The 21791-nt window shown below is 30.4% G+C and overlaps 1 protein-coding gene across 7 annotated transcripts in view; it reads right to left on the bottom strand.

The window, feature by feature from the left end:
* LOC134712196 (rap guanine nucleotide exchange factor 4-like) overlaps positions 1 to 21791 on the bottom strand; it is a 102925-nt gene that overhangs the window by 57072 nt on the left and 24062 nt on the right. For 3 of the 7 annotated variants that reach the window (XM_063573505.1, XM_063573504.1, XM_063573506.1), the window contains 6 exons: positions 9534 to 9587; positions 8413 to 8555; positions 6273 to 6361; positions 3394 to 3540; positions 2358 to 2415; positions 927 to 1036 (listed from right to left, as the gene is read on the bottom strand). In XM_063573505.1, coding sequence (XP_063429575.1) covers positions 927 to 1036; positions 2358 to 2415; positions 3394 to 3540; positions 6273 to 6361; positions 8413 to 8555; positions 9534 to 9568 — 582 coding nt within the window. In that variant the 5' untranslated portion in view covers positions 9569 to 9587. The other 4 variants (XM_063573507.1, XM_063573508.1, XM_063573509.1 and 1 more) reach the window with 4 other exon arrangements.

Genomic DNA, 21791 nt, shown 5'->3' with positions numbered 1-21791 from the left:
TGACACATTCCCCATTTCCATTCTCAATTCTATTATCTAATTCCAGTTTGTTAAGTAATATATTTCAAATTAAAGCTGGATCTTTTTATTGTTCATCGTATCAAACTCTATTTTAAGGCAATCAACTTTGTTTTCTGATCTTCATTCCGTAATCATATAAAATATCAAATGTCAATGAATTGTCAAATTCAGCATTCCCTGAAATCATAAGATTCATGAGACCTATCGAAAGACATTCTTACCAAGTATGTGCCCATTTTGTCAAGAGGTTCCTATGAAAGAATGTGTAAGTCACTCCAGTCAATGCAAGAGGATAAATGTAGATGAGACAAGTCTTATACAAATAGTACAACAATGAAGTGTTTGAAACAACTGAATGGTAAAGATTGCTTCAATTTATCAGTGGGGAGTAAAATTAAATACTGCATTGGTTGCAGTTGATTTTTAAACAACAATTCTAGACAAAGGTAGATTACTCCAATTTTTAAAGATGACTTTAACAATTACATCATTTATATTTTTAGAACAAATATTAGATTCATGCACCTTGCAAAAGTTATATCTGAGCATATATTACATCGATAAATGTATGAAAATGTTCATGGATAGGATGTATAGAATATTATTATCAACGCACTATATTTTGTATCAAAAAGGTAGTGATAAGCCTTGGAAGGTTAAGATATTTTAAAGTCAGTCCCATATTAGGTTTTGATTGCATTTCATGCAATCTTTACCTAATAATGTTATAAATACTGCATATCTGCTTTACTCTTTAAACAAAGCTGTAATAAAATAATTCTGCCACTCCTATCCTCAGTAAAAACAAGAACAGCAAAATCATCATTTCAAAGTATCCTAAAATCAATATAACATCTGCTAACAGTTATGGTCAACAACAAAATATCCCAGAAACTACTACTCACAGTAGTGATGGGTGAGGCTGGACTGCTGTGTTTATCCTCCAAGTTTGAACTACTACCTTTCCTTGACCTTGGTATCTGTGGTGACAATTCATACTGATGTTTGTGAGGATCTGTAAAACATAAGATGTTGAAACATACCTGGCAATAATCCAACAAAAAATGACAATACTGTTCTAGCTTGTGAAGGGAGATGCATGTTTGGGCTAATTGGTGTAATATTTCATAGTTTGCATTAAAAATATGTTTGGTTGGGCAATTGGTAAGTCGACATTTAGGCTAATTCTCCCATGTAAAGTTAATTTTTGTAAAATATCTATATTTTAACGTATATATATTAATTTTTTATGTAATAAATGACATTTTTTTAAACATGTTCTTGTTGTTTGCACCAATTCCGTTTGCCTGGCAATGATCATTCACAAAGGGGTTGTAAAGGTTAGATTTTGATAAAGACAAGTTGATCTTTATAGCATTAAATATTGCTTAAACTATGTACAAAATGAAAAAACAAGTGAAACTGCAAGCTACTGCTCACTGATGATACCCCCGCCGCAAGTGGATAATATTAATAGTGTAAAAATATGCAAGTGTTCGGTAAACAGGAAGTTGTCAAGTGATCAATCTGAAAACGCATCACACGGTTTAGCTGACTTATATAAATCCTGAAACCAAATTTCAGAAATCCTTGTATTGTAGTTCCTGAGAAAAATGTGACGAAAATTTTCAACTTGGCTATCATGTGTAAAATCATACAAGTGTTCGGTAAACAGAAAGTTGTCAAGTGATCAATCTGAAAACGCATCACACGGTATAGCTGACTTAGATAAACCCTGAAACCAAATTTCAGAAATCCTTGTATTGTAGTTCCTGAGAAAAATGTGACGAAAGTTTCATGGGACGGACTGACTGACGGACGGACGGACAGACTGAGGTAAAACAGTATACCCCCCTTTTTTGAAAGCAAGGGGTATAAAAAGCTTTTTGGATATAATGAAATACATCTAACAGCTTTTTCTCAAAGATAAGTTCTGGTCCTAAATTTAAATCTAACAGCCATTAAACATGGTAGTCTTGTATACTATGATACTAGTTGATCTTTTCCTTTACAATTTCAAACTATATAAATCCACTTGACCTTCCTCGTTTTGTATTATAAACATAATTAACAAAGCCACTGACTATAAATGGATTGTACTGTATGATTGAAATTTGAAATAATAGTGTGGAGACAGCTTAGAGCAAATACTTTCATAAAATAAATGTTCTCCATTCTCTTATTTTTTTCATTCGTTGAAAATTAGTACTATTTAATTAGAAGTTCTATGTAAGGTGGCTTCCACAATTTTGTTGCAGAAAAACAAAAACTAATACATGATGGCTAAGATTGTACTGATTTCAAATACATTTTTATAGTTTAATGACTATACTTACTTGTCCTTGTAAGTGAACTTAGTGGTGTGATCACACCTTCTAATAATGTTTTATTTCTCTGAAAAAATACATTAACCATAATCAAAATTATATCATAAAATTAATAAGGCCTTCCAAAAACTCTTACACTTTACTGTGATATCATAGAATCAAATGTTAATATCTAAAAATCAGTCCTTACTTTTGCCCCAATTAGCATTTCATTTCCGCCAAAACAATCTTTCATTTTTGTTACAAATGCTATATCAATTTGAGCCAAAATAATAATTTGAGACAATAGTACAGGTACATAATATAAATAATAGATCTATAATGTAAATAGGCTTTTAATTAAAAAGTTACAACATAGTTTTGATAACATAATATAACATAGCGATACTAAATCATATTCATCAATAAACCAAAAAGTAAACATAAAACACTAATTAGTTTTTTTAAATGCTGTGATTGTATTTTTTGCTAATCTAAATAGAAACTGGCTATCATTCAACGTTTTTATAATTGTTTTGCTGTCAATATCTGTTATAATTCTGGCCTTGAAACTTTTTAAGGTACATCCATACCACTTTTCTATGTTTTTCAATACATAAGATATTGTAAATGTGATGCCTAACAAATACAGACATATTTCCTCCTTAATTTGTCTTTGAATGAATTATGTCCATTTCGTCACCGAGGAAAAGAGAACATTTTACAAATTTATACCTTGAGTCACCCTCAGTTTTGTATGATTGATTTATGGACAGGTGATTGCTTTTTGCTTTTTGACACAAATGAAATGCTGCATTATTAAAAGTTGGTGCAACTGCAATGAATCCCTTTTTCTTCATTAAACATTCAATGTCAAATTTATAAATTATGCAACAACATTTATTACATATATTATAAATTTATCTAACATTCAATGAATGTAAAAAATATTGAACAATATCTATTATCTATTCAATGAATTTATTAATCATTTAATACATTTCAAGGAATGCATTTACATATATATATATGTTGTACTCAAATCTGGTTTATGGATTTCAATTACCTCCCAGAGTATCCTAAAATCCTTCTGCTCAATTCTAACAAGTTCTGTAAATTCTTTAGTGACAACTGTTGCCTGTCTTGGTTGGTTTGTCAGAATAGACTCTCCAAATGATATACCTACACCAAAAGTGCATAATGTTACCTCATCCTGTTCAAAAACATAAATATTTTCATTACTATTTCTTTTTGTTTTAGATTAGGTTTTTGTGCATATTTTCTGGTTTTCACAAAACCTTGATTAAACTAGAGGCTTCAAGGAGAAGGCATTGCTCACCTAAGGAATTTTCTTTGCATGATATATGTATATGTACATCGTCAGAAAATATAAAATTCATTTGTATAAGCTTTAGAAAAAGGATGAAAAGGAAGCTCACCAAGCTTTTCTCCTGTTTTGTAGCATGTATAAATACATTTTATATTTCCAACAATGTACATGTATATTGTTTTTATCCTGCAATTAACAGTCGGTACTTGAGCACTTGAAACCAAATAATTGTTGTACTTCTTTAAAAAATCATAAGCATAGTTGATACCTGGACCTTGCAGAGGACCCCAAAATGAACTATTACCCAGAAAGAAATATCCATATTACTGCATGCTTAACATGGAGGTGGATAATAGGATATTTTTTTTAAATGCAAAAATATAAGTTAGCAAACAATTTTGTGTACCGGTACCTGTTATTTGTATAATAGTTGGCTGATTGTAGGATAAAATATTGAAAATGGACATTGAATTGGTAAATAATTAAACCTGCTTTTTTTCTCATTATGTTCTATTACTGCTTGAATAGAACCCAACAACTATCTATTATTGATACCAATAACCATGCTGGAATTTGTACAATTGATATTTTTCAATATTGGTTACAAATATTCATTTTTTATAACAATGGCCTTGATGATAGTACATAACTCTTTTTTCTTTATTAAGAATTATATAGGATGTTTATGTTCCATATTAGTTCCAATGGAGGGGATATGATTTACAATGACTTATTCTGACAAGAACAACATGGAACTATGTAGTGGTCATCTTACAGTTACAGAAGGATCATAATTATTTTTCCCTATTACAATCTCAGATAGACTGTTTGCTAATTAATCAAATGATGAGCAATACCAAATAAATAATGTGTCCATGGGACACACATAATGCCCCTTCTATGTTGCATATAATGTCATAAAGGGACATAACTCAAGAACAGTAAAGGTGACACTTCCTAAATTCGTACCTGTTTTGAGTGTTTTGGTAATAAGTACTATGTTTAAGTTTCAATTTGGTTGAGGCAAGAACAAATTTGGGAGCCACAGATGGATGTACAAAGGTAAACTAAATGGTTCCTTCGTTATGGTCAAGGCATAAAATAAAAGCAATGAAGATGTAACACCTTGTGTGATTTTCTCATAGGAAATGATTTACTTGCCATCAATTTTTTTTCTCAAGCATTTAAACAACAAACACTGACAGTTTAATATCATATCTCTATAGATAATCTCATTGATTTTAAATAAAACAGCAGTTTTACACAGACAGAATTTGAAAGCATTAATAAATCTAATATATTTTCAGCACTGGTATTTATGATTTTTAATAGAATAAATATATAAATCTTAGACAAATATTGCAATAAATTATGACTGGATATACATGTAGAGATTGAAAAGGGATTTTAGTGGATTCTTCTCAACAGTATATCAACACTAACTTATTTCAGTGAGCACTTCAAAAGTTTGTCCATTGTTATTGATATGCTTACTGGATCAATATACCTAAATACATTCTAAGCATCTAATAGATATTTCTATTTCTGCTCATCACTAAAATTTATCACTATTTAACTATATTTACCAGACTATTAACGTGCTATAAAAGAACTATTTGTGGAATGAACTTTAAAAAAAGAAAGAGTTGATACACGTAAATAGAAATAGGGTAAATTTCCATTCAAATAAATTTCTATAATGGAAATTATAATTATATATCATTTCCAAATTTGTCCTGTCAAGAATAGTTCATGTTTTTTTAATTGAATTTTTCAATGGATTTCACTCCTTTGATCTATTTGCATTTAATAAATGATGACAATAATGATATATTAAAAGGGTTATCTCAAAATATTTTAACTATAATAAAATCATGGACGCTGTAATAATCATTAAATCCATGTTTTTGCTGAGCTAAACAGTTATAAAATTGAACATAAAGAGCCTTTGAAACAAAGCGTTTTTGCAACTTTTTTTCACTTTTCCTTATTTCAAAAACAAACACATCATGTAACAAGAATGTGTCCCTAGTACACAGATGCCAAATCCCAATATCATTTTCAATGTTCAGTTGACTGTAAAAATGGGGGGAATTTTCTAATTTGGAATTAAAATCAGAAAGATTATATCATAGGGAACATTTGTATGAAGTTTCAAGTTGGTTGGACTTCAACTTCATAAAAAATGCCTAGACCTAAAACTTTAACCAGAAGCGGGACAGAAACAAACGAACCAACTGAACAGACGAACAACAGAAGGACGCACAGACCAGAAAACATAATGCCCATAAATGGGGCTGCCATAAAAATGTATTAGTTTTAATTCTGATTTCATTTTGAATTAGATGGAAACTAAGATATTGCTTGCGTCACATCTGAATGATGATTTAATTTCTGCAAATTCTTATGAACTTAAATAAATGCTTTATTAAACCTTCAGATTTAATGTATCAACTTTTGTATAGCAAGAATGAAAATTAAATCAAAACAGTACTTATCATGTTTTATACATATTGCATGTTATACATGTGTTCCTTCTTCTGAATATTGTTGATCAATATGTTGTGGTTAGGGAGTTATCTCCCATGGCAAACGAGATGTAACAGATTACCTACCCTTGGATGACCAGAAGAGGAAAAGAGAACTTCAACACTTCCAGACAACACCATGTACCAGTTTGTTCCTATATCTCCTTGTCTAAACACTGAAATTAAATAGAACTATCTCATTATTTTCAAACATTCATTTATGTTCTTGTAAAATCAGATTTATTATCAACACTAGCAATTTTGTCAGGGTCTTTTTATAGATAATTTTTGTTGGAAATCATTCCCCATGTTCTTATTTTTATAAGGAACACATATCAATTACAGGTAATCAAATACAATATTCAATACTTTCAGAAAAAAGTGTTATTATTCCCAGTGAAAAAATGCTCTTTATCTAAGGTAATTGTTAAAATTGCCATCTAAGAAACCTTTTCACACCAACAAAAAACATAACACTATATCTGGACTTGCTATAATTGTTCCCAATAGAATAACACAAAACATATATTTGGACTACAATTGATGTATTCAAATTTTGATGTTGTACATGTGACGTCAGGCTCACAATTTAATATCTTTTTTATCTTATATTTTCCAGTGGGTATATATAGCTTGGCTGAAATTACGCCACCAGATATATTTGATTTCCATTGATTTCCTAAAGGATGTTTTAGATGTCATTGTATTTTATTATGATTTACTGATTCATCAACTTCAGACAGCAATAAAATTTGAACTTGATGCATTCATTTGTTATTATCATTACAAAGTGACAACAGTAAACTCAGAAATCTAAGATAAATAGATAATAATATTGGATTAAATGGAAACAAAAGATTAATTTTAAACCGTCTTCTCATTTAAACTTCCAATTAAATCTTTAAACCAGACATGTTTTCTTATTGTGGAACATTATTGTGAGCTTTTTTTTTTTCATTCAGACAAAAAATTTGCATAAATGATATATATTGAAAGGCTGAAGACCAAAACATAAATGGAAGAAATACAATACTTGTATCACTATCTTATATCTACTGAACTTCAGCTGGTCCATATACCTTATACATGAACGGACAAAGAAAAAATGCTAATGAATAAAGGGCATGACTTTGAGCCATGAGTTTATGAACTCTTATCTCCAAAACATTCCATGTGGTCTCATTTCTCAATTGTTCTAAAGACTTCAGCTTCAATTTAGTCCATACTGTGGATTCATTTATTTTTTTGTGGGTATCAATTTACTTGGTTTGAGGAAAACCTGTATATTCGTGGATATATTATTTCATGGTTTTGACAAAGTCTGCATACATTCCTTCATAATATTTGTAATTCGTTGAATATTTAAATTCGTGGTTCTCTTGTACCTATGAAATCCACGAAAATTGGTATCCAACGAATATTAATGAATCCATAGTAAATAAAATTAATAGCTTTTTTCATAAGGTAACTTTCATGTATGTATTTCACATCTTTTAAAGGGAACAAAACATTTTGATCTCTCAATCTTCATTACATTCAAGAATTAATAGTCATGTTAATAGCTTTAGAAAGATTCAAGCAAGTTTGGTTCTTTCAGATCAGTGGCTTAAGAGAAGGCATGGAGAATGGAGACAAAAGGAGCTGTCATTTAAATTGTATCAAGCAATAAACTATTAAAAATGAAAGATCTGAGGGAATTTTCTAGTGTGAGTAAATAAAGGTCTGACATAATAAATGCAGAAAGTTATTGATGGTGATCTAAAATTATTTAAATTCAAAATTTTTAAGGTAATATTGTTGCAAACCAAACAGATGGATTAATCAATTTTAAAATTGATGTTCAAGATTGTTTATATACCGTTTAAATAAAATGTTTCAAATTGGAACATATAGATTACCAATTTGCTAATTGAGAGGCTTAACTTAATCTTATTTATAATTTTTTTCTAAATCCAAGATGTACAACAAATTGAAGTGGCACTATCATTTTCTATGTTCAGTGGATTGTGCAATCGGGAACAAAACTATAACTTGACATTAAAATAGAATGATCATATCATAAAGAACATGTATACAAAGTTTCAAGTTGATTGGACTTCATCAAAAACTACCTTCACCAAAAACTTATCCCGGAAACGGGTTAGACTGACAAACTGACACATAGACAAAATAAACCTTATGCCGCTAAGTGTAGCACATAAACAGGTGCTTATAAGTAATAACCCACATGTAACTCCTTTGTCAAGGTCCTCGTAGTAACCATAGCAACATATTTCTTGAAGCAGGGATGACTGGAATTTTTCAAATGCTGGAATACTTTTCAGCTTGGAGAAAATAATGTCTACATCTTCACCAGTTCTATCTAATGGTCTGTAAATAAATAATATGTATAATAATTCTTGTCAAAATTTTTGATCTTGTATTTCTTACCAATATCTATGAATTTATATAGAAAGTGACTTGTCTACCAAGATTAGAACGATAATAATAAAACTGAAGAAGACCAGTGGCCTGAATGTCTTAAAAACATTTAATTACTCCATTGATGTTAAATGCGTTCCCTATTGGAATTTCTACACAAGAATATTTATGAAGTAAAATTGTCAATATTTGTTATAGCTGACCTCGATCTCTTATTCATACTGCTACTTTTTATACAGTTAAGGGATTCAAATCACACACATTTTACTCAAGCTTCTTTTTTTTTATTCAATAAAAATTCAGTTAAATGTCAGCATCTCTTTTGACTTGTGAACAGCTCCTTTGGGATATAAAACTACCTGTATACCACATTTATAAAACATGAAACCAAATCAATTAATTTGTTTTCTTCAGATCATTTGGAGACAAAAATAGGAGCATGCAATTACCTGTGCAAATATATGAAACTTCAGCTTTTAAAAAAAAAAAAATCAAATATGTCATTGCTATTCAGGTATATCTTATATCAGGTAAATACACAAAACAAATTCATATAGTGCAAACTTCCATAACTATCTGCAATTTTATTTAAATACAGTGTGTACAGTATTAACAATGATCTAACAATGAATTTACTCTCTTTTAGTCATTATTACATAAGCCAATAAAAAATGTATGCCTCCAAATATTTCAAGATGCGTATCATTCCAACAAAATCATAGGATCCCCAAAGGTCTTTAAAAGTAAAACAAAGTCTTGTCTGATCATTGTAAGCAAAGTTAGATACAGGATATGTTTTTCAATCAGATTGCCATATCTAGCAATGTAAATCTATTTTACACACAATTTCAAACAATCTTTATTTCCATCAGTGGAAAACATTTAATCATAGTTGCTGAAACGACATTATAACATTTAAAGATCTACCTTTTATCAAGGCATGCAATCCATTCTGATACCATTCTGCATTACTTCTAAGTTCTACAAAATAAAAAACAGTTTATAAAATATCTAATTTCAACTCTTGACATTCTAAATTTTATTGTAAACCCAGACTAAATATATTTGATCATCAAGATGCAATATCAATTGTAGGTATAAAAGACCCATTCTATTAAGTAACAAGGAAACCAGTTAAAATGTTGATTTAATTTTTATAAAACTATGATAAATTGTTATTTGCTTACTGGTGCTTGCGAGACACAAACTGTTAGACAATGATTTTCACAATAGCCCAAGATTGGCAATTTTCAATGGATTGTTTCACTTTCAAATGAAATATTCAGACAAACTGACAACATAATTGTAATTGGTAACCTAAAATTAACACCAATCCAATACTTCCGTGACAAGTCAGAAGTTTTTTTGGATGCAAACATGTTTTTGCACTTTGAGGAAATAAATATAGTTATTAAACGAAACAATTTCAAAGACAGTGTGAGAATCTTAAGATCAAGAAATTGGTGAGGGACTTGGAGTCTACTTTGTGAGGAAGAGAGTGTAATAAATGATCTATTAACTGTCCCCACAGAATACAAAGGCAACTTTCTTACTTCTGTTGATTTATGTTACCAAAGAGAAGTAAAGCTAGATTAAGAAGAGTAAAGCTGTCTGTAATCACCACTTAAATAAAACAGAAACAAGAGTTTCAGCAACATACATCAACATACATTTTTGTACATTATAAGACATACAAGCATAAACTGAATCAAGAGTTTCAGCAACATACAAACATAAAACAGAATCAAGAGTTTCAGCAGTATACATTTAAATCTGATTTACTGTACTGTATTTTTTTACCCTTTGAATTTTTGTTCAAATGTTAAACAGCATGGTTTTCTTTCAACATGTTTTTAAAGGTTAAAACTTGGGAAGTTCAAAAATGTACTAAAATCTTTGTAAGTCTTGTTAAAAACTTAATTGACAGGTTGCCATCATCTCACAATGACCAAGATAGATCAAATCCAACATTGCAACAGCCTCAATTGTAAAACATAATTAAATCATGAAAACTTTCAAACCCTCTATCTCAGTAATCCTATTTGACTTATATAAGGCTATTTGATGTCCGACTATATCAATCTACTGGACAATTCACAATAAGGAAGTAAATCAATAGAAAGCTTGATTAGTCCATGTAATCTCAAATGACCAACAAGTAATGGTCACTACTGTCCTTTGTATAATCTGGCCAATCGGATTACATCTTCATTTGTCAATATAAATTGGTCAATATGTTTTGATAGAGTCATGTTAATATTGCTTTTTCATCTCAGAAAGGTCCACAGTGTGATCCATTATGTTTTCAGTATAAATCAATTTAATTGAATACTGATCCACATTGGAGGAACATAATACATTATATATTGGCTATTCCTGTTAATGTTATTAAGACTAATTAATCCATTTAATACAGAACATATCTCCATAGTTTCATACTGTACTATTTAACTTCCTAAAATAACTCATACCAAATCTTTTGAACAATAAAAATCTCTTTTTTTTTTATTATACCAAGACTTAATTATATACAAAAAAGCTGGACAATCATCTAAAATCATTAAATGTACATATATTATCACATATTTAGTAATTATATCTTCATATGACCATTATCAGTCATTAAATTAGTGAACTCATTACATGTAATTGCCCTCCAATTTCAAAGCTGGTCATTGTCTTTTACTTTCATTTTTGGTTTTCACTTGTAGATAAACAGCTTTCTGGAATACTACAATTAAACCTTGTGAAACAATTATGTTAATGTCATCGTTGTCTCTTTACATTAGTTTAGCTTTGAAAAGAGTCTGTATGATTTTAATATGTCATTTTGGATGTTGATCCCATCTAATCCAGCAAAAGTACAAGAATGAACCTGATGCTCTTATGAAACATTATGACAAAGAACCAAAGCAGATAAAAATCACAACAGACAAGGACTGTTCTTGGCACAGTTGAACATGTTTTGAGAGACCATTTCTTTTCAAGGTGGGACTATTACAAATCCAAAATGAAGAATTCTCTGAAATAACTGGGCTTTTTTCTGTTTATTTCTATCAGAATATCAAATATGTATCAGCTTTAAATGTTTAACTTGATGAATTTCTGTTACGACTTATGTCAACCAAATTTTTTAAATACAGTCTCAACTGCTATTAAAATTTATAGCTTATCTTTGTCTTTGATAAGATAGTTGACTCAATGGCAATCATACCACATGTCCCTATTTTTTATTTTTGTATTATTGACTGAAACATTTTTATATCCCTTAAAATAACAACTACAGCAGCATGACAAAGAAAGTCTTTAAATTTCTATAATCATAGGCTGCATCACCATTGCGACTATCACAGATTTTTTTTTTTTTATTTCTTGGATTACTGTGGTTTTATTATTATTCACTGTATACCAATTTTCCTCAACTTCCTGAGTACAGACGAACCATGAAACAACGATTAACACATTTTCAATAGGCTTGAATGAAAACTTTGGAAAAAACATGAAATTATATATCTTTAAACATGTAAGTTTACCTTAATCCTTGAAAATTGGTACCCACGAAATGAATGAATCCACAGTACGTATTAATTAAACTTATGACAAAATCACAAATTTTTATCCCAAAAATGGCTTAATTTGGTTTAATTCGCTGATATTGCATGATTTAAGAGGTTATAACTTTTTGAAATCAAATCATTTGAAGATTTTATTTATAATTTCATTATACAGTCTTTGGCAATTTTTCAATAAAATAGCATAAAATGTGTCTTTGGCAACTCTAATTTCTTTGGACTTTTGATATTTGAAAAAGGACACGAATAGCTTCCAAATGAATCCAAATTTGATTCTGCTGCAATTTGTTTAAGGATGCCAGGGCTAAATTTCACTTAAATTAACTCTCAATATTCTATAAATTATAAAACACAGAAGCTTCTTTTATAGTTTCTAAACTGAAAGCTTAACACAAGGATTTCAGCTAGTACATGCAGACACTATAATAAATGTATTAAATTTAAAATGCACAAGTGTGTATATAACATCTTGTACAGAAATTAATAATTTTCATACATCTTTAATAATAAGCTTCATAAGTATAACATCTAACATACTGGTCACATTTTATATTAATTCAAACATTATAAGCTAAGAAAATGTACATTATGACCTAACCAAGGAAATTTCTAGATGCCAACATTGACATATTTAACTCATCTTGTATTAAATTAAAGCAATATATGGGTTCACATTTTCTGGAGAAAATTCCATGAAAGGTTTCAATAACAGATCAACTTACCACAGATAATTATTTAATCAAATGTCCCTCTCAATTTTTAATTCAATAGTATGGCAATTGTCTATCTCTGTTCCAGAAATTTAGTATGAAATAATTGATCTATACACTTAAATCCAAGCATAATATTTAACAATAAAAATTTTCACTTTTATTTTGAGAAATCAATTTGTTAAGTTTAACTGTTAGTTTCATTAAAACTCTACAAATGAAAAGCTACTGAGCTTTGTATTGAAATTGTATGGCTATTCTAGACATTCTAAATTAATTGTGTTCATTTTCAATTTGTCATGCTAGGTTACCATTATATATCTAAAATTCTCTTAATAGCAAAGTCTGTCAGATTGAATGGTATGGTCAAGAATGACTACAGTGGCTTAAGTGGTCAATCGTGCAAGTCAATAGCAATAGGGATTAAATTATAAACTAGAGGCTGCATGAAGATTGAGGCTGTATTTTCCATTGGTTTATGTACTAAAGTAAGCTACTGTCAATCAAGTCTAAAGCAATATTACTTTGATGATTTATTTAGAACTATAATTCCAGTAAAGATGTATCTATTACAAGAATGTGTCCAAAAGTACACGGATGCCCCACTTGCATTAACATTTTCCCTGTTCAATGGACCGTGAAAATGTACAAAAATATAATTTGGCATTAAAATAAGAAAGTTCATACCATAGGGAACATGTGTACTAAGATTCAAGTTGATTTGACTTGAGCTGCATCAAAAACTACCTGGACCAAAAACTTTAACTAGAAACTCTCACTTTCATTTTCTATGTTCAATGGACCGTTAAATTGGGGTCAAAAGTCTAATTTGGTAAGGAACATTTTTACTTAGTTTCAAGTTGATTGGACTATAGCTTCATCAAAAACTACCTTGACCAAAAACTTTAACCTGAAACTGGCACTTTCATTGTATGTTCAGTGGACCGTGAAATTGGGGTCAAAAGTCTAATTTGGCTGAAAAATTGGAACGATCATATCGTAAGGAACATGTGTACTAAGTTTAAAGTTGATTGGACCTCAGCTTCATCAAAAACTACCTTGACCAAAAACTTTAACTTGAAGTGGGACGAACAGATGGACAGACAACAGAGAGACGGACAGACAGACACCGGACATTTGTATACCATAATACATCCTGTCAAAATTTTGTGATGGACAAATAAAAACTACCTTGTTCAAAAAAATTGTGACCTTGAAAGACATTAGTAAAAGAGGTAGACATTAGATGTTTTAAATGTTCTTAAAGTATAATGATGTTCAGGTCTTTGTTCATTTGAATAAGAACATGCTAGACATGCCACACCTTTAAATCAATGAATACTTTTAAATCGTGCATTTAGAAGACAGGAGCTAGCAAACTTTTTGCTGATAAACTTAAAATGTTCAATATCTTATTGAATACTTTAAAATGATTCCACTTACACACCATTGATTTCCAATCTTACACTTAAACAGTATTTACTGATGGCTTATTCAACCCTCCAGGTATCCTAAAGTAAATAAAACAACACTTTCTGTAAAGATAATTTCTGAAACGCAAAATAATGTTGATAAAAAAAAATTCTGAAGTACAAAATAAAGTTGAGAAAAATATTATTATACTATTGTTCTTTGGTTCTGTTCCTGCTCCTAAAAGTGTTAAGCCATTTTTATGGTCTCTTAAAATCCATTAGGCTATAGCTATGTTTACTTTATAAGAGAAAAAAAGTTTGAATTGCTCCCTTTACAAAATTTCACAATTAACTTTATGTGATCAAATAGTTCTTTTAATGGCATGTATATTTTTTTTTACTTCTTTACATAAATAAAGAAATGTTGTATGAGAAAACTATCAAAGTCCAAATGATGTTAGCAACTATAGGCCACTGTACAGATTTCAACATAGAGCAAGACCCATACCATATAATTAGTTATAAAAGGTACCGGTATGTATAAAACTTGCCCATTAGACATGTACCGGTACACCATACAATTTTTCATCACACTAAATATGGTTGACCTATTACTTGTAGTATCTGGGATACAGACTTGACTTCAAAACTTAACCTTGATAATGGATCAATAAAATGAGGTCAAGGTCAGGTGAATCCAGTCTGATAGAAATTTCAGCCTTTAAAGGATCCATACATAAAATATAGATATCCTATTACTAATAAGTGAGTTTATTCTCTTGAACTGAATTTTAATGTGCGTATTATTGTTATGCATTTACTTTTCTACATTGGTTAGAGGTACAGGCGGAGGGTTGAGATCTCACAAACATGTTTAACCCCGCCACATTTTTGCGCCTGTCCCAAGTCAGTAGCCTCTGGCCTTTGTTAGTCTTGTATTAATTTAATTTTAGTTTCTTGTGTACAATTTGGAAATTAGTATGGCGTTCATTATCACTGAACTAGTATATATTTGTTTAGGGGCCAGCTGAAGGACGCCTCCGGGTGCGGGAATTTCTCGCTACATTGAAGACCTGTTGGTGACCTTCTGCTGTTGTTTTTTTTATTTGGTCGGGTTGTTGTCTCTTTGACACATTCCCCATTTTCATTCTCAATTTTATTATCATATTACAAAAAAACTTTTTTTTTCTCAAGCAGTTGCTTAACCAAAAACATGAGGTCAAAGACTATGACAGACAGAATTTTGTAATATAAAGTATCTGCAACTTATCTTCAGTAAAATTCTAATTTTAGGGAGTAAAGAAAAAAAAATGCAGAAACTTTAAATTCATTTCAAATTGTTTTAAAATGTCATACTCACTGCTAAAAGCAGGTTAAATTATCTTTAGAAAAAACAACAATTAATGAAATTTGACAATGTGAAACCTACCTTTCTCTTAAAATCAATAGAATCATCAAGTAATGCCATTAAACCTTTAAGATCAAAAGAGTGGACTACTTAACGATCACATATAAAAAGTATCCACATCATCATTATAGACATACTAAACTAACATAGATTTATATATGGCACATCATAAAGGCGGATAAACAGTTTATTGTGCCTGGTTCTTTCATATTTTTGTAATCAATAGATAGTGATTATTATTTTTTCTTAAATCCTACCCCATAATCAATCATAATACAGCGATGTAAACAAGAGTATAATATTGATGCATATAAAAATTCTTCTTTTGTTTACCATTTAGCAAAGTTTTAACAAAAAGGTGTTATTTTAATTAAGGTTGATATAAACTGGTCTCATTCCAATAATTGGTTTTAGTGGGGGGACAAAACAAGGGTATTCTATAGTAGTGATAGCATATCAGTTCCAAAATAACTCATTAAATGAAATTAAACAAGGATGTGTTCATAGTACACAGATGCCCCATTTACACTATCATTTTCTTTGTTCAGTGGAAATATAAATTGGGGTAAAAACTTGGATTTGACATTTCAATTAGGAAGATCAGATCATAGGGAACATGTGTACTAAGTTTCAAATTTATTGGACTTCAACTTCATCAAAAACTGTAACTTGAAGAGGGACAGACAGACAAATAGAGGGACGAACGAACAGATGCACCGACCGAAAAACATAATGCCACTAGGTGGGGCATAAAAATATTTAGATATTTTAAGCAAGCCTTCAAAATTTTAGAGATTTGCGACAACCATTTTTATCCTACAGACTTCAGATTGTCATTCCTGAATGATTTATAGGATGGTTTTAGTCAGTTTCACTTCTCAATAAAATCAAGCTCAATTGACTTTGATTTAAATTATGTAAATATAATCAATTTGCAACTACAGCGAATAATTAAAAGATCTTCACTAATTTGTATAAACAAGTAATTGCTATAAACCAAAACATTATAAAGGCAAAAATGGCAAAATATATACTGGTAATATGAAAATCATGCAGACATCATTAAACCTTTCAAATTTAGAATGTAAGAAATTTATGAGGTGTGGGAAGAAAGCCTTAAGATATCTTTTCATGACAATAGAGAACTTAGTCAGAAATAGTGAAGTGTATTTATAGAGAACTGCATGTTAATTGTCCAACAAATAGAAAGGATAAACTAGAGGCTCCAAAGAGCCTGTGTCGCTCACCTTGGTCTATGTGAATATCAAACAAAGGAAGCAGATGGATTCATGACAAAATTGTGTTTTGGTGATGGTGATGTGTTTGTAAATCTTACTTTACTAAACAGTCTTGCTGCTTACATTTATCTCTATCTATAATGAACTTGGCCCAGTAGTTTCAGTGGAAAATGTTAATAAAAATTTACAAATTTTATGAAAATTGTTAAAAATTGACTTTAAAGGACAATAACTCCTTAGGGGGTCAATTGACCATTTCGGTCATGTTGACTTATTTGTAAATCTTACTTTGCTGAACATAATTGCTGTTTACAGTTTATCTGTATCTATAATAATATTCAAGATAATAACCAAAAACAGCAAAATTTCCCTAAAATTACCAATTCAGGGGCAGCAACCCAACAATGGGTTGTCAGATTTATCTGAAAATTAAAGGGCAGATAGATCTTGATCTGATAAACAGTTTTACCACCTGTCAGATTTGCTCTAAATGCTTTGGTTTTTGATGTATAAGCCAAAAACTGCCTTTTACCCCTATGTTCTATTTTAGCTGTGGCGGCCATCTTCATTTGATGGTCGGGTCACCGGACACATTTTTAAAACAAGATACCCCAAAGATGATTGTTGTCAAGTTTGGATTAATTTGGCCTAGTAGTTTCAGAGGAGAAGATTTTTGTAAAAGATAACTAAGATTTACGAAAAATGGTTAAAAATTGACTATAAAGGGCAATAACTCCTAAAGGGGTCAACTGACCATGTCGGTCATGTTGACTTATTTGTAAATCCTACTTTGCTTAACATTATTGCTGTTTACAGTTTATCTCTATCTATAATAATATTCAAGATAATAACCAAAAACAGCAAAATTTCCACAAAATTATCAATTCAGGGGCAGCAACCCAACAACGGGTTGATTGATTCATCTGAAAATTTCAGGGCAGATAGATCTTGAACTGATAAACATTTTTACCCCTTGTCAGATTTCCTCTAAATGCTTTGGTTTTTGAGTTATAAGCCAAAAACTGCATTTTACCCCTATGTTCTAATTTTAGCCGTGGCGGCCATCTTTGTTGGTTGACCGGGTCACGCCACACATTTTTTAAACTAGATACCCCAATGATGATTGTGGCCAAGTTTGGTTCAATTTGGCTTAGTAGTTTCAGAGGAGAAGATTTTTGTAAAAGATAACTAAGATTTACGAAAAATGGTTAAAAATTGACTATAAAGGGCAATAACTCCTAAAGGGGTCAACTGACCATTTCGGTCATGTTGACTTATTTGTAAATCCTACTTTGCTGAACATTATTGCTGTTAACAGTTTATCTCTATCTATAATAATATTCAAGATAATAACCAAAAACAGCAAATTTTCCACAAAATTACCAATTCAGGGGCAGCAACCCAACAACGGGTTGACTGATTTATCTGAAAATTTCAGGGCAGATAGATCTTGACCTGATCAACAATTTTACCCCATGTCAGATTTCCTCTTAATGCTTTGGTTTTTGAGTTATAAGCCAAAAACTGCATTTTACCCCTATGTTCTATTTTTAGCCGTGGCGGCCATCTTGGTTGGTTGACCGGGTCACGCCACACATTTTTTAAACTAGATACCCCAATGATGATTGTGGCCAAGTTTGGTTCAATTTGGCCCAGTAGTTTCAGAGGAGAAGATTTTTGTAAAAGTTAACAACGACGACGGACGACGGACGACGGATGACAGACGACGGACGACGACGGACGCCGGACGCAAAGTGATGGGAAAAGCTCACTTGGCCCTTCGGGCCAGGTGAGCTAAAAAAGGAGATGTGGGGAAATCATCATTGAAAGATCAACTGACAGGCATAAGTAACCAAAAAAAAATCTACCCATAAACACTTTACCAAACTCTTTATTGTACTGAGACTACAAAAATTGTAAATAAATTCAACAGAAACAATTAAAAGATCTGCATTTAACCCACAATTCTCTAAATAATTAAAAACATTAAGAAAGGAATAGAAAAACTGCTGAGGAGGTTCTTGAATAAAAATATATGGCATGGTTAAACTAGGTTTTACATATCTCAACCCTCCCTTTTTAAATGATTAATCTTAATCTGTAGATTAACAATTAAAACACATCTAAAAGAATTTAAAATAAAAAACATAAAAGGAAACCTTTCACAGAAAAATTACAGTGAAATAGATGAGATAAACACAATTAAAGAATCAGATTTCCGTCAACTTCATAGCATTTACAAAATAAAAGTATACTAACTGCTATACTTAAGCATTGCTAACATCTTTTCTTCTTTTTTTTTCAACTCAAAAATTTAATTAAAAAGCTATAATTGTCCTTTATCATACATTCAAAACAGAGATAACCATAACAATTGATATTACCTTTACTGTTTAACTAGACTGCTGTAATACTACTAATTAATAATTTAGTATCAAGATAATTAAGTGACAAAAAACCCTACCTGATCAAAATGTCAAAAAGAGTGAGACACTGTTTCACTTCCAAAGTGTGAACAATATCTAAACACCTGTGACACATACCATGACTTTTTGTCAACTTGTAACTATAGAAACTATTTGATTAAGGTAGCACAATACAAAGATTTTATAACTCCAACTCCCAAGTTTTAAAATGCTGTAACTTTCTTAATAATGCTTGAAAATTTATAAAAGAGGTAGTTTTGGATAGCTAACAGATTATTCTTTCAAATTAATGCAATGTTAGTATTATGAAAACAATTATGTAACCAATTATAATGTGAACTGTGTCTAAAATATTTTTCACCAAATTTCCACTTTCAAATGAAATTAGCTTCTGCATAGGTATCCCTAGAGGGTTGATTTTATAGCATGTTGTTCCTATGGCCATTATCTACAAAAGGGTGTCTCAGATTTCAGATAGAATGTATAGAACAAATTTTACACCTAATTAAACATTATCTTCTTTTATGTGGTTAGGATGTTTACACTAATTAGAGATTTATGAGAGAATGGAATACCATAGAGACAATCTGAGACACCCTTTTGAAGCCCATGATGTGTTGATTATCGTTAAAATTTTCTGTATAGAAAAAGAGATGATAGAGCTAAATTCATTCAAGTGAACTTACCTAGATTTTGCCACTAATTACGTAATAATTAATTACATAATGATTGCATAATAAAAATATTGCATTCATTTAAAAGATTAATCTTTTATCTTTCTATATATACCTCTGTTATTATTTTCTATGCATTCATAAGAAAGTTACAGCATTTCAAAGGTTAGTGATTGGAAGTAAAAAAATCTTTGTATTGTGCTACCTTAAATGCCAATCTATGTTAGGATACTGTGAATTATTTATCTTTTTTTAGTGAAAAGAAAAATTGTCTACTTGTTCAAACAGTTCTTTGAAAGACCTTTTGAAGTTGGACTGTATCAATGTCTTAATATAATTATGATGTCTGAGACGATTTCTCTACGTAAATTACAACTTTCTTATTCACTTACCAGTAAATTTATTCTTCATTTTGTTCCCTTAAGCTCATAGTAAGCTTAACATTACTATAAACTACATATAGTTGACAAAAGGATCTATATTAAACAATTATTTTATCTTCTAGCAGATTATGTCCTGCTGAAGCGGCTAAAATGGCCATGTGCTTAGTCAAAAGATTTATGCAAGATCAGGACACCAATTATAAGCTCTATTTTTTCCATTATGTGGTTCATCATTTTTGTTTTGTTAAAGTCAGCTATCAATTTTTTTAGCACACAATGATTAAGAATTGTTTCCGGTAAAATGCAGAAACATTAAATTTCATCTGATGTACAAGAGATTTAATGAGGAAAGAAATTAATAATAACATGTAATTCCCATAGATCATTATTATAACAATTTAATATTTCTACTAAATTCAAATTTTTATACTATCCTAAAAAGAAATTATAATCTGCTAGAGGACTGGTATGTAACAGAGAAATTGACAGTTTAATTGTGCGTTAATATCTTTGATTGGTTCAAATCAACTTTAACTTTTTTTGTTTATAAATTACAAATTCCCAAGAAACATTCACATGTAACTGATAACCAATTTTCTGGCTTGCAAGTGATAAAATATTTTTTGTTTATTTCACAACTGGGTAAATTAAGCTCTTCTCCTCAGGACCTATGGTGCCATCTGAATAAATTTCAATATAGAATGCTATTAAATGATACTATTATTTTGTGGTACCATAGGTCTTGGGAAGAACATTGAGGAGTTCAAATGTGCCATCTATAACAGGTCGCTGCCAATACTAAATAAACAAGTAAAGAGAGAAAAGCTCAATAAGGATTCATTTGCCCCTGTACAAAGTAATGGCAAAGTATAATTTTTGTTTATTTCACAATTGTGTAAATTGGTTCCTTTTGAATAAATTTCAATAGAATACTATTAAATGATACCATTATTTTGGGGAACCATAGGTCTTTGCAAGAACATTGAGGAGTTCAAATGTGCCATCTATAACAGGTCGCTGCCAATACTAAATAAACAAGTAAAGAGAGCAAAGCTCAATAAGGATTCATTTGCCCCTGTATAAAGTAAAGGCAAAGTATATTTACCCTTTTTAATGAAACCCAAAGCATAATTAGGAAGACAGATGGAAATGAGTACTGTAGTGTGAACTATATGACACCATCTTCAAAACATAGGTATAATAAGTCGAGGTATATATTAAAAAGACAAAATTTCTAAAATCATTCAAAATATTACATCTTACAGAGGAATTCAATATTAAAATGGTTTCATTCATATTGGCAATTTTGTAGAATTTGCATTGCCAATTGTGTTTTGGATTTAACAATTTCTGCTGCTTACA

This window comes from Mytilus trossulus, chromosome 3 (assembly GCF_036588685.1).
Source record: "Mytilus trossulus isolate FHL-02 chromosome 3, PNRI_Mtr1.1.1.hap1, whole genome shotgun sequence".
Taxonomy (NCBI): domain Eukaryota; kingdom Metazoa; phylum Mollusca; class Bivalvia; order Mytilida; family Mytilidae; genus Mytilus; species Mytilus trossulus.
The sequence above is the reverse complement of the archived record's forward strand: the minus strand, read 5'-3'. Positions and strand labels throughout refer to the sequence as shown.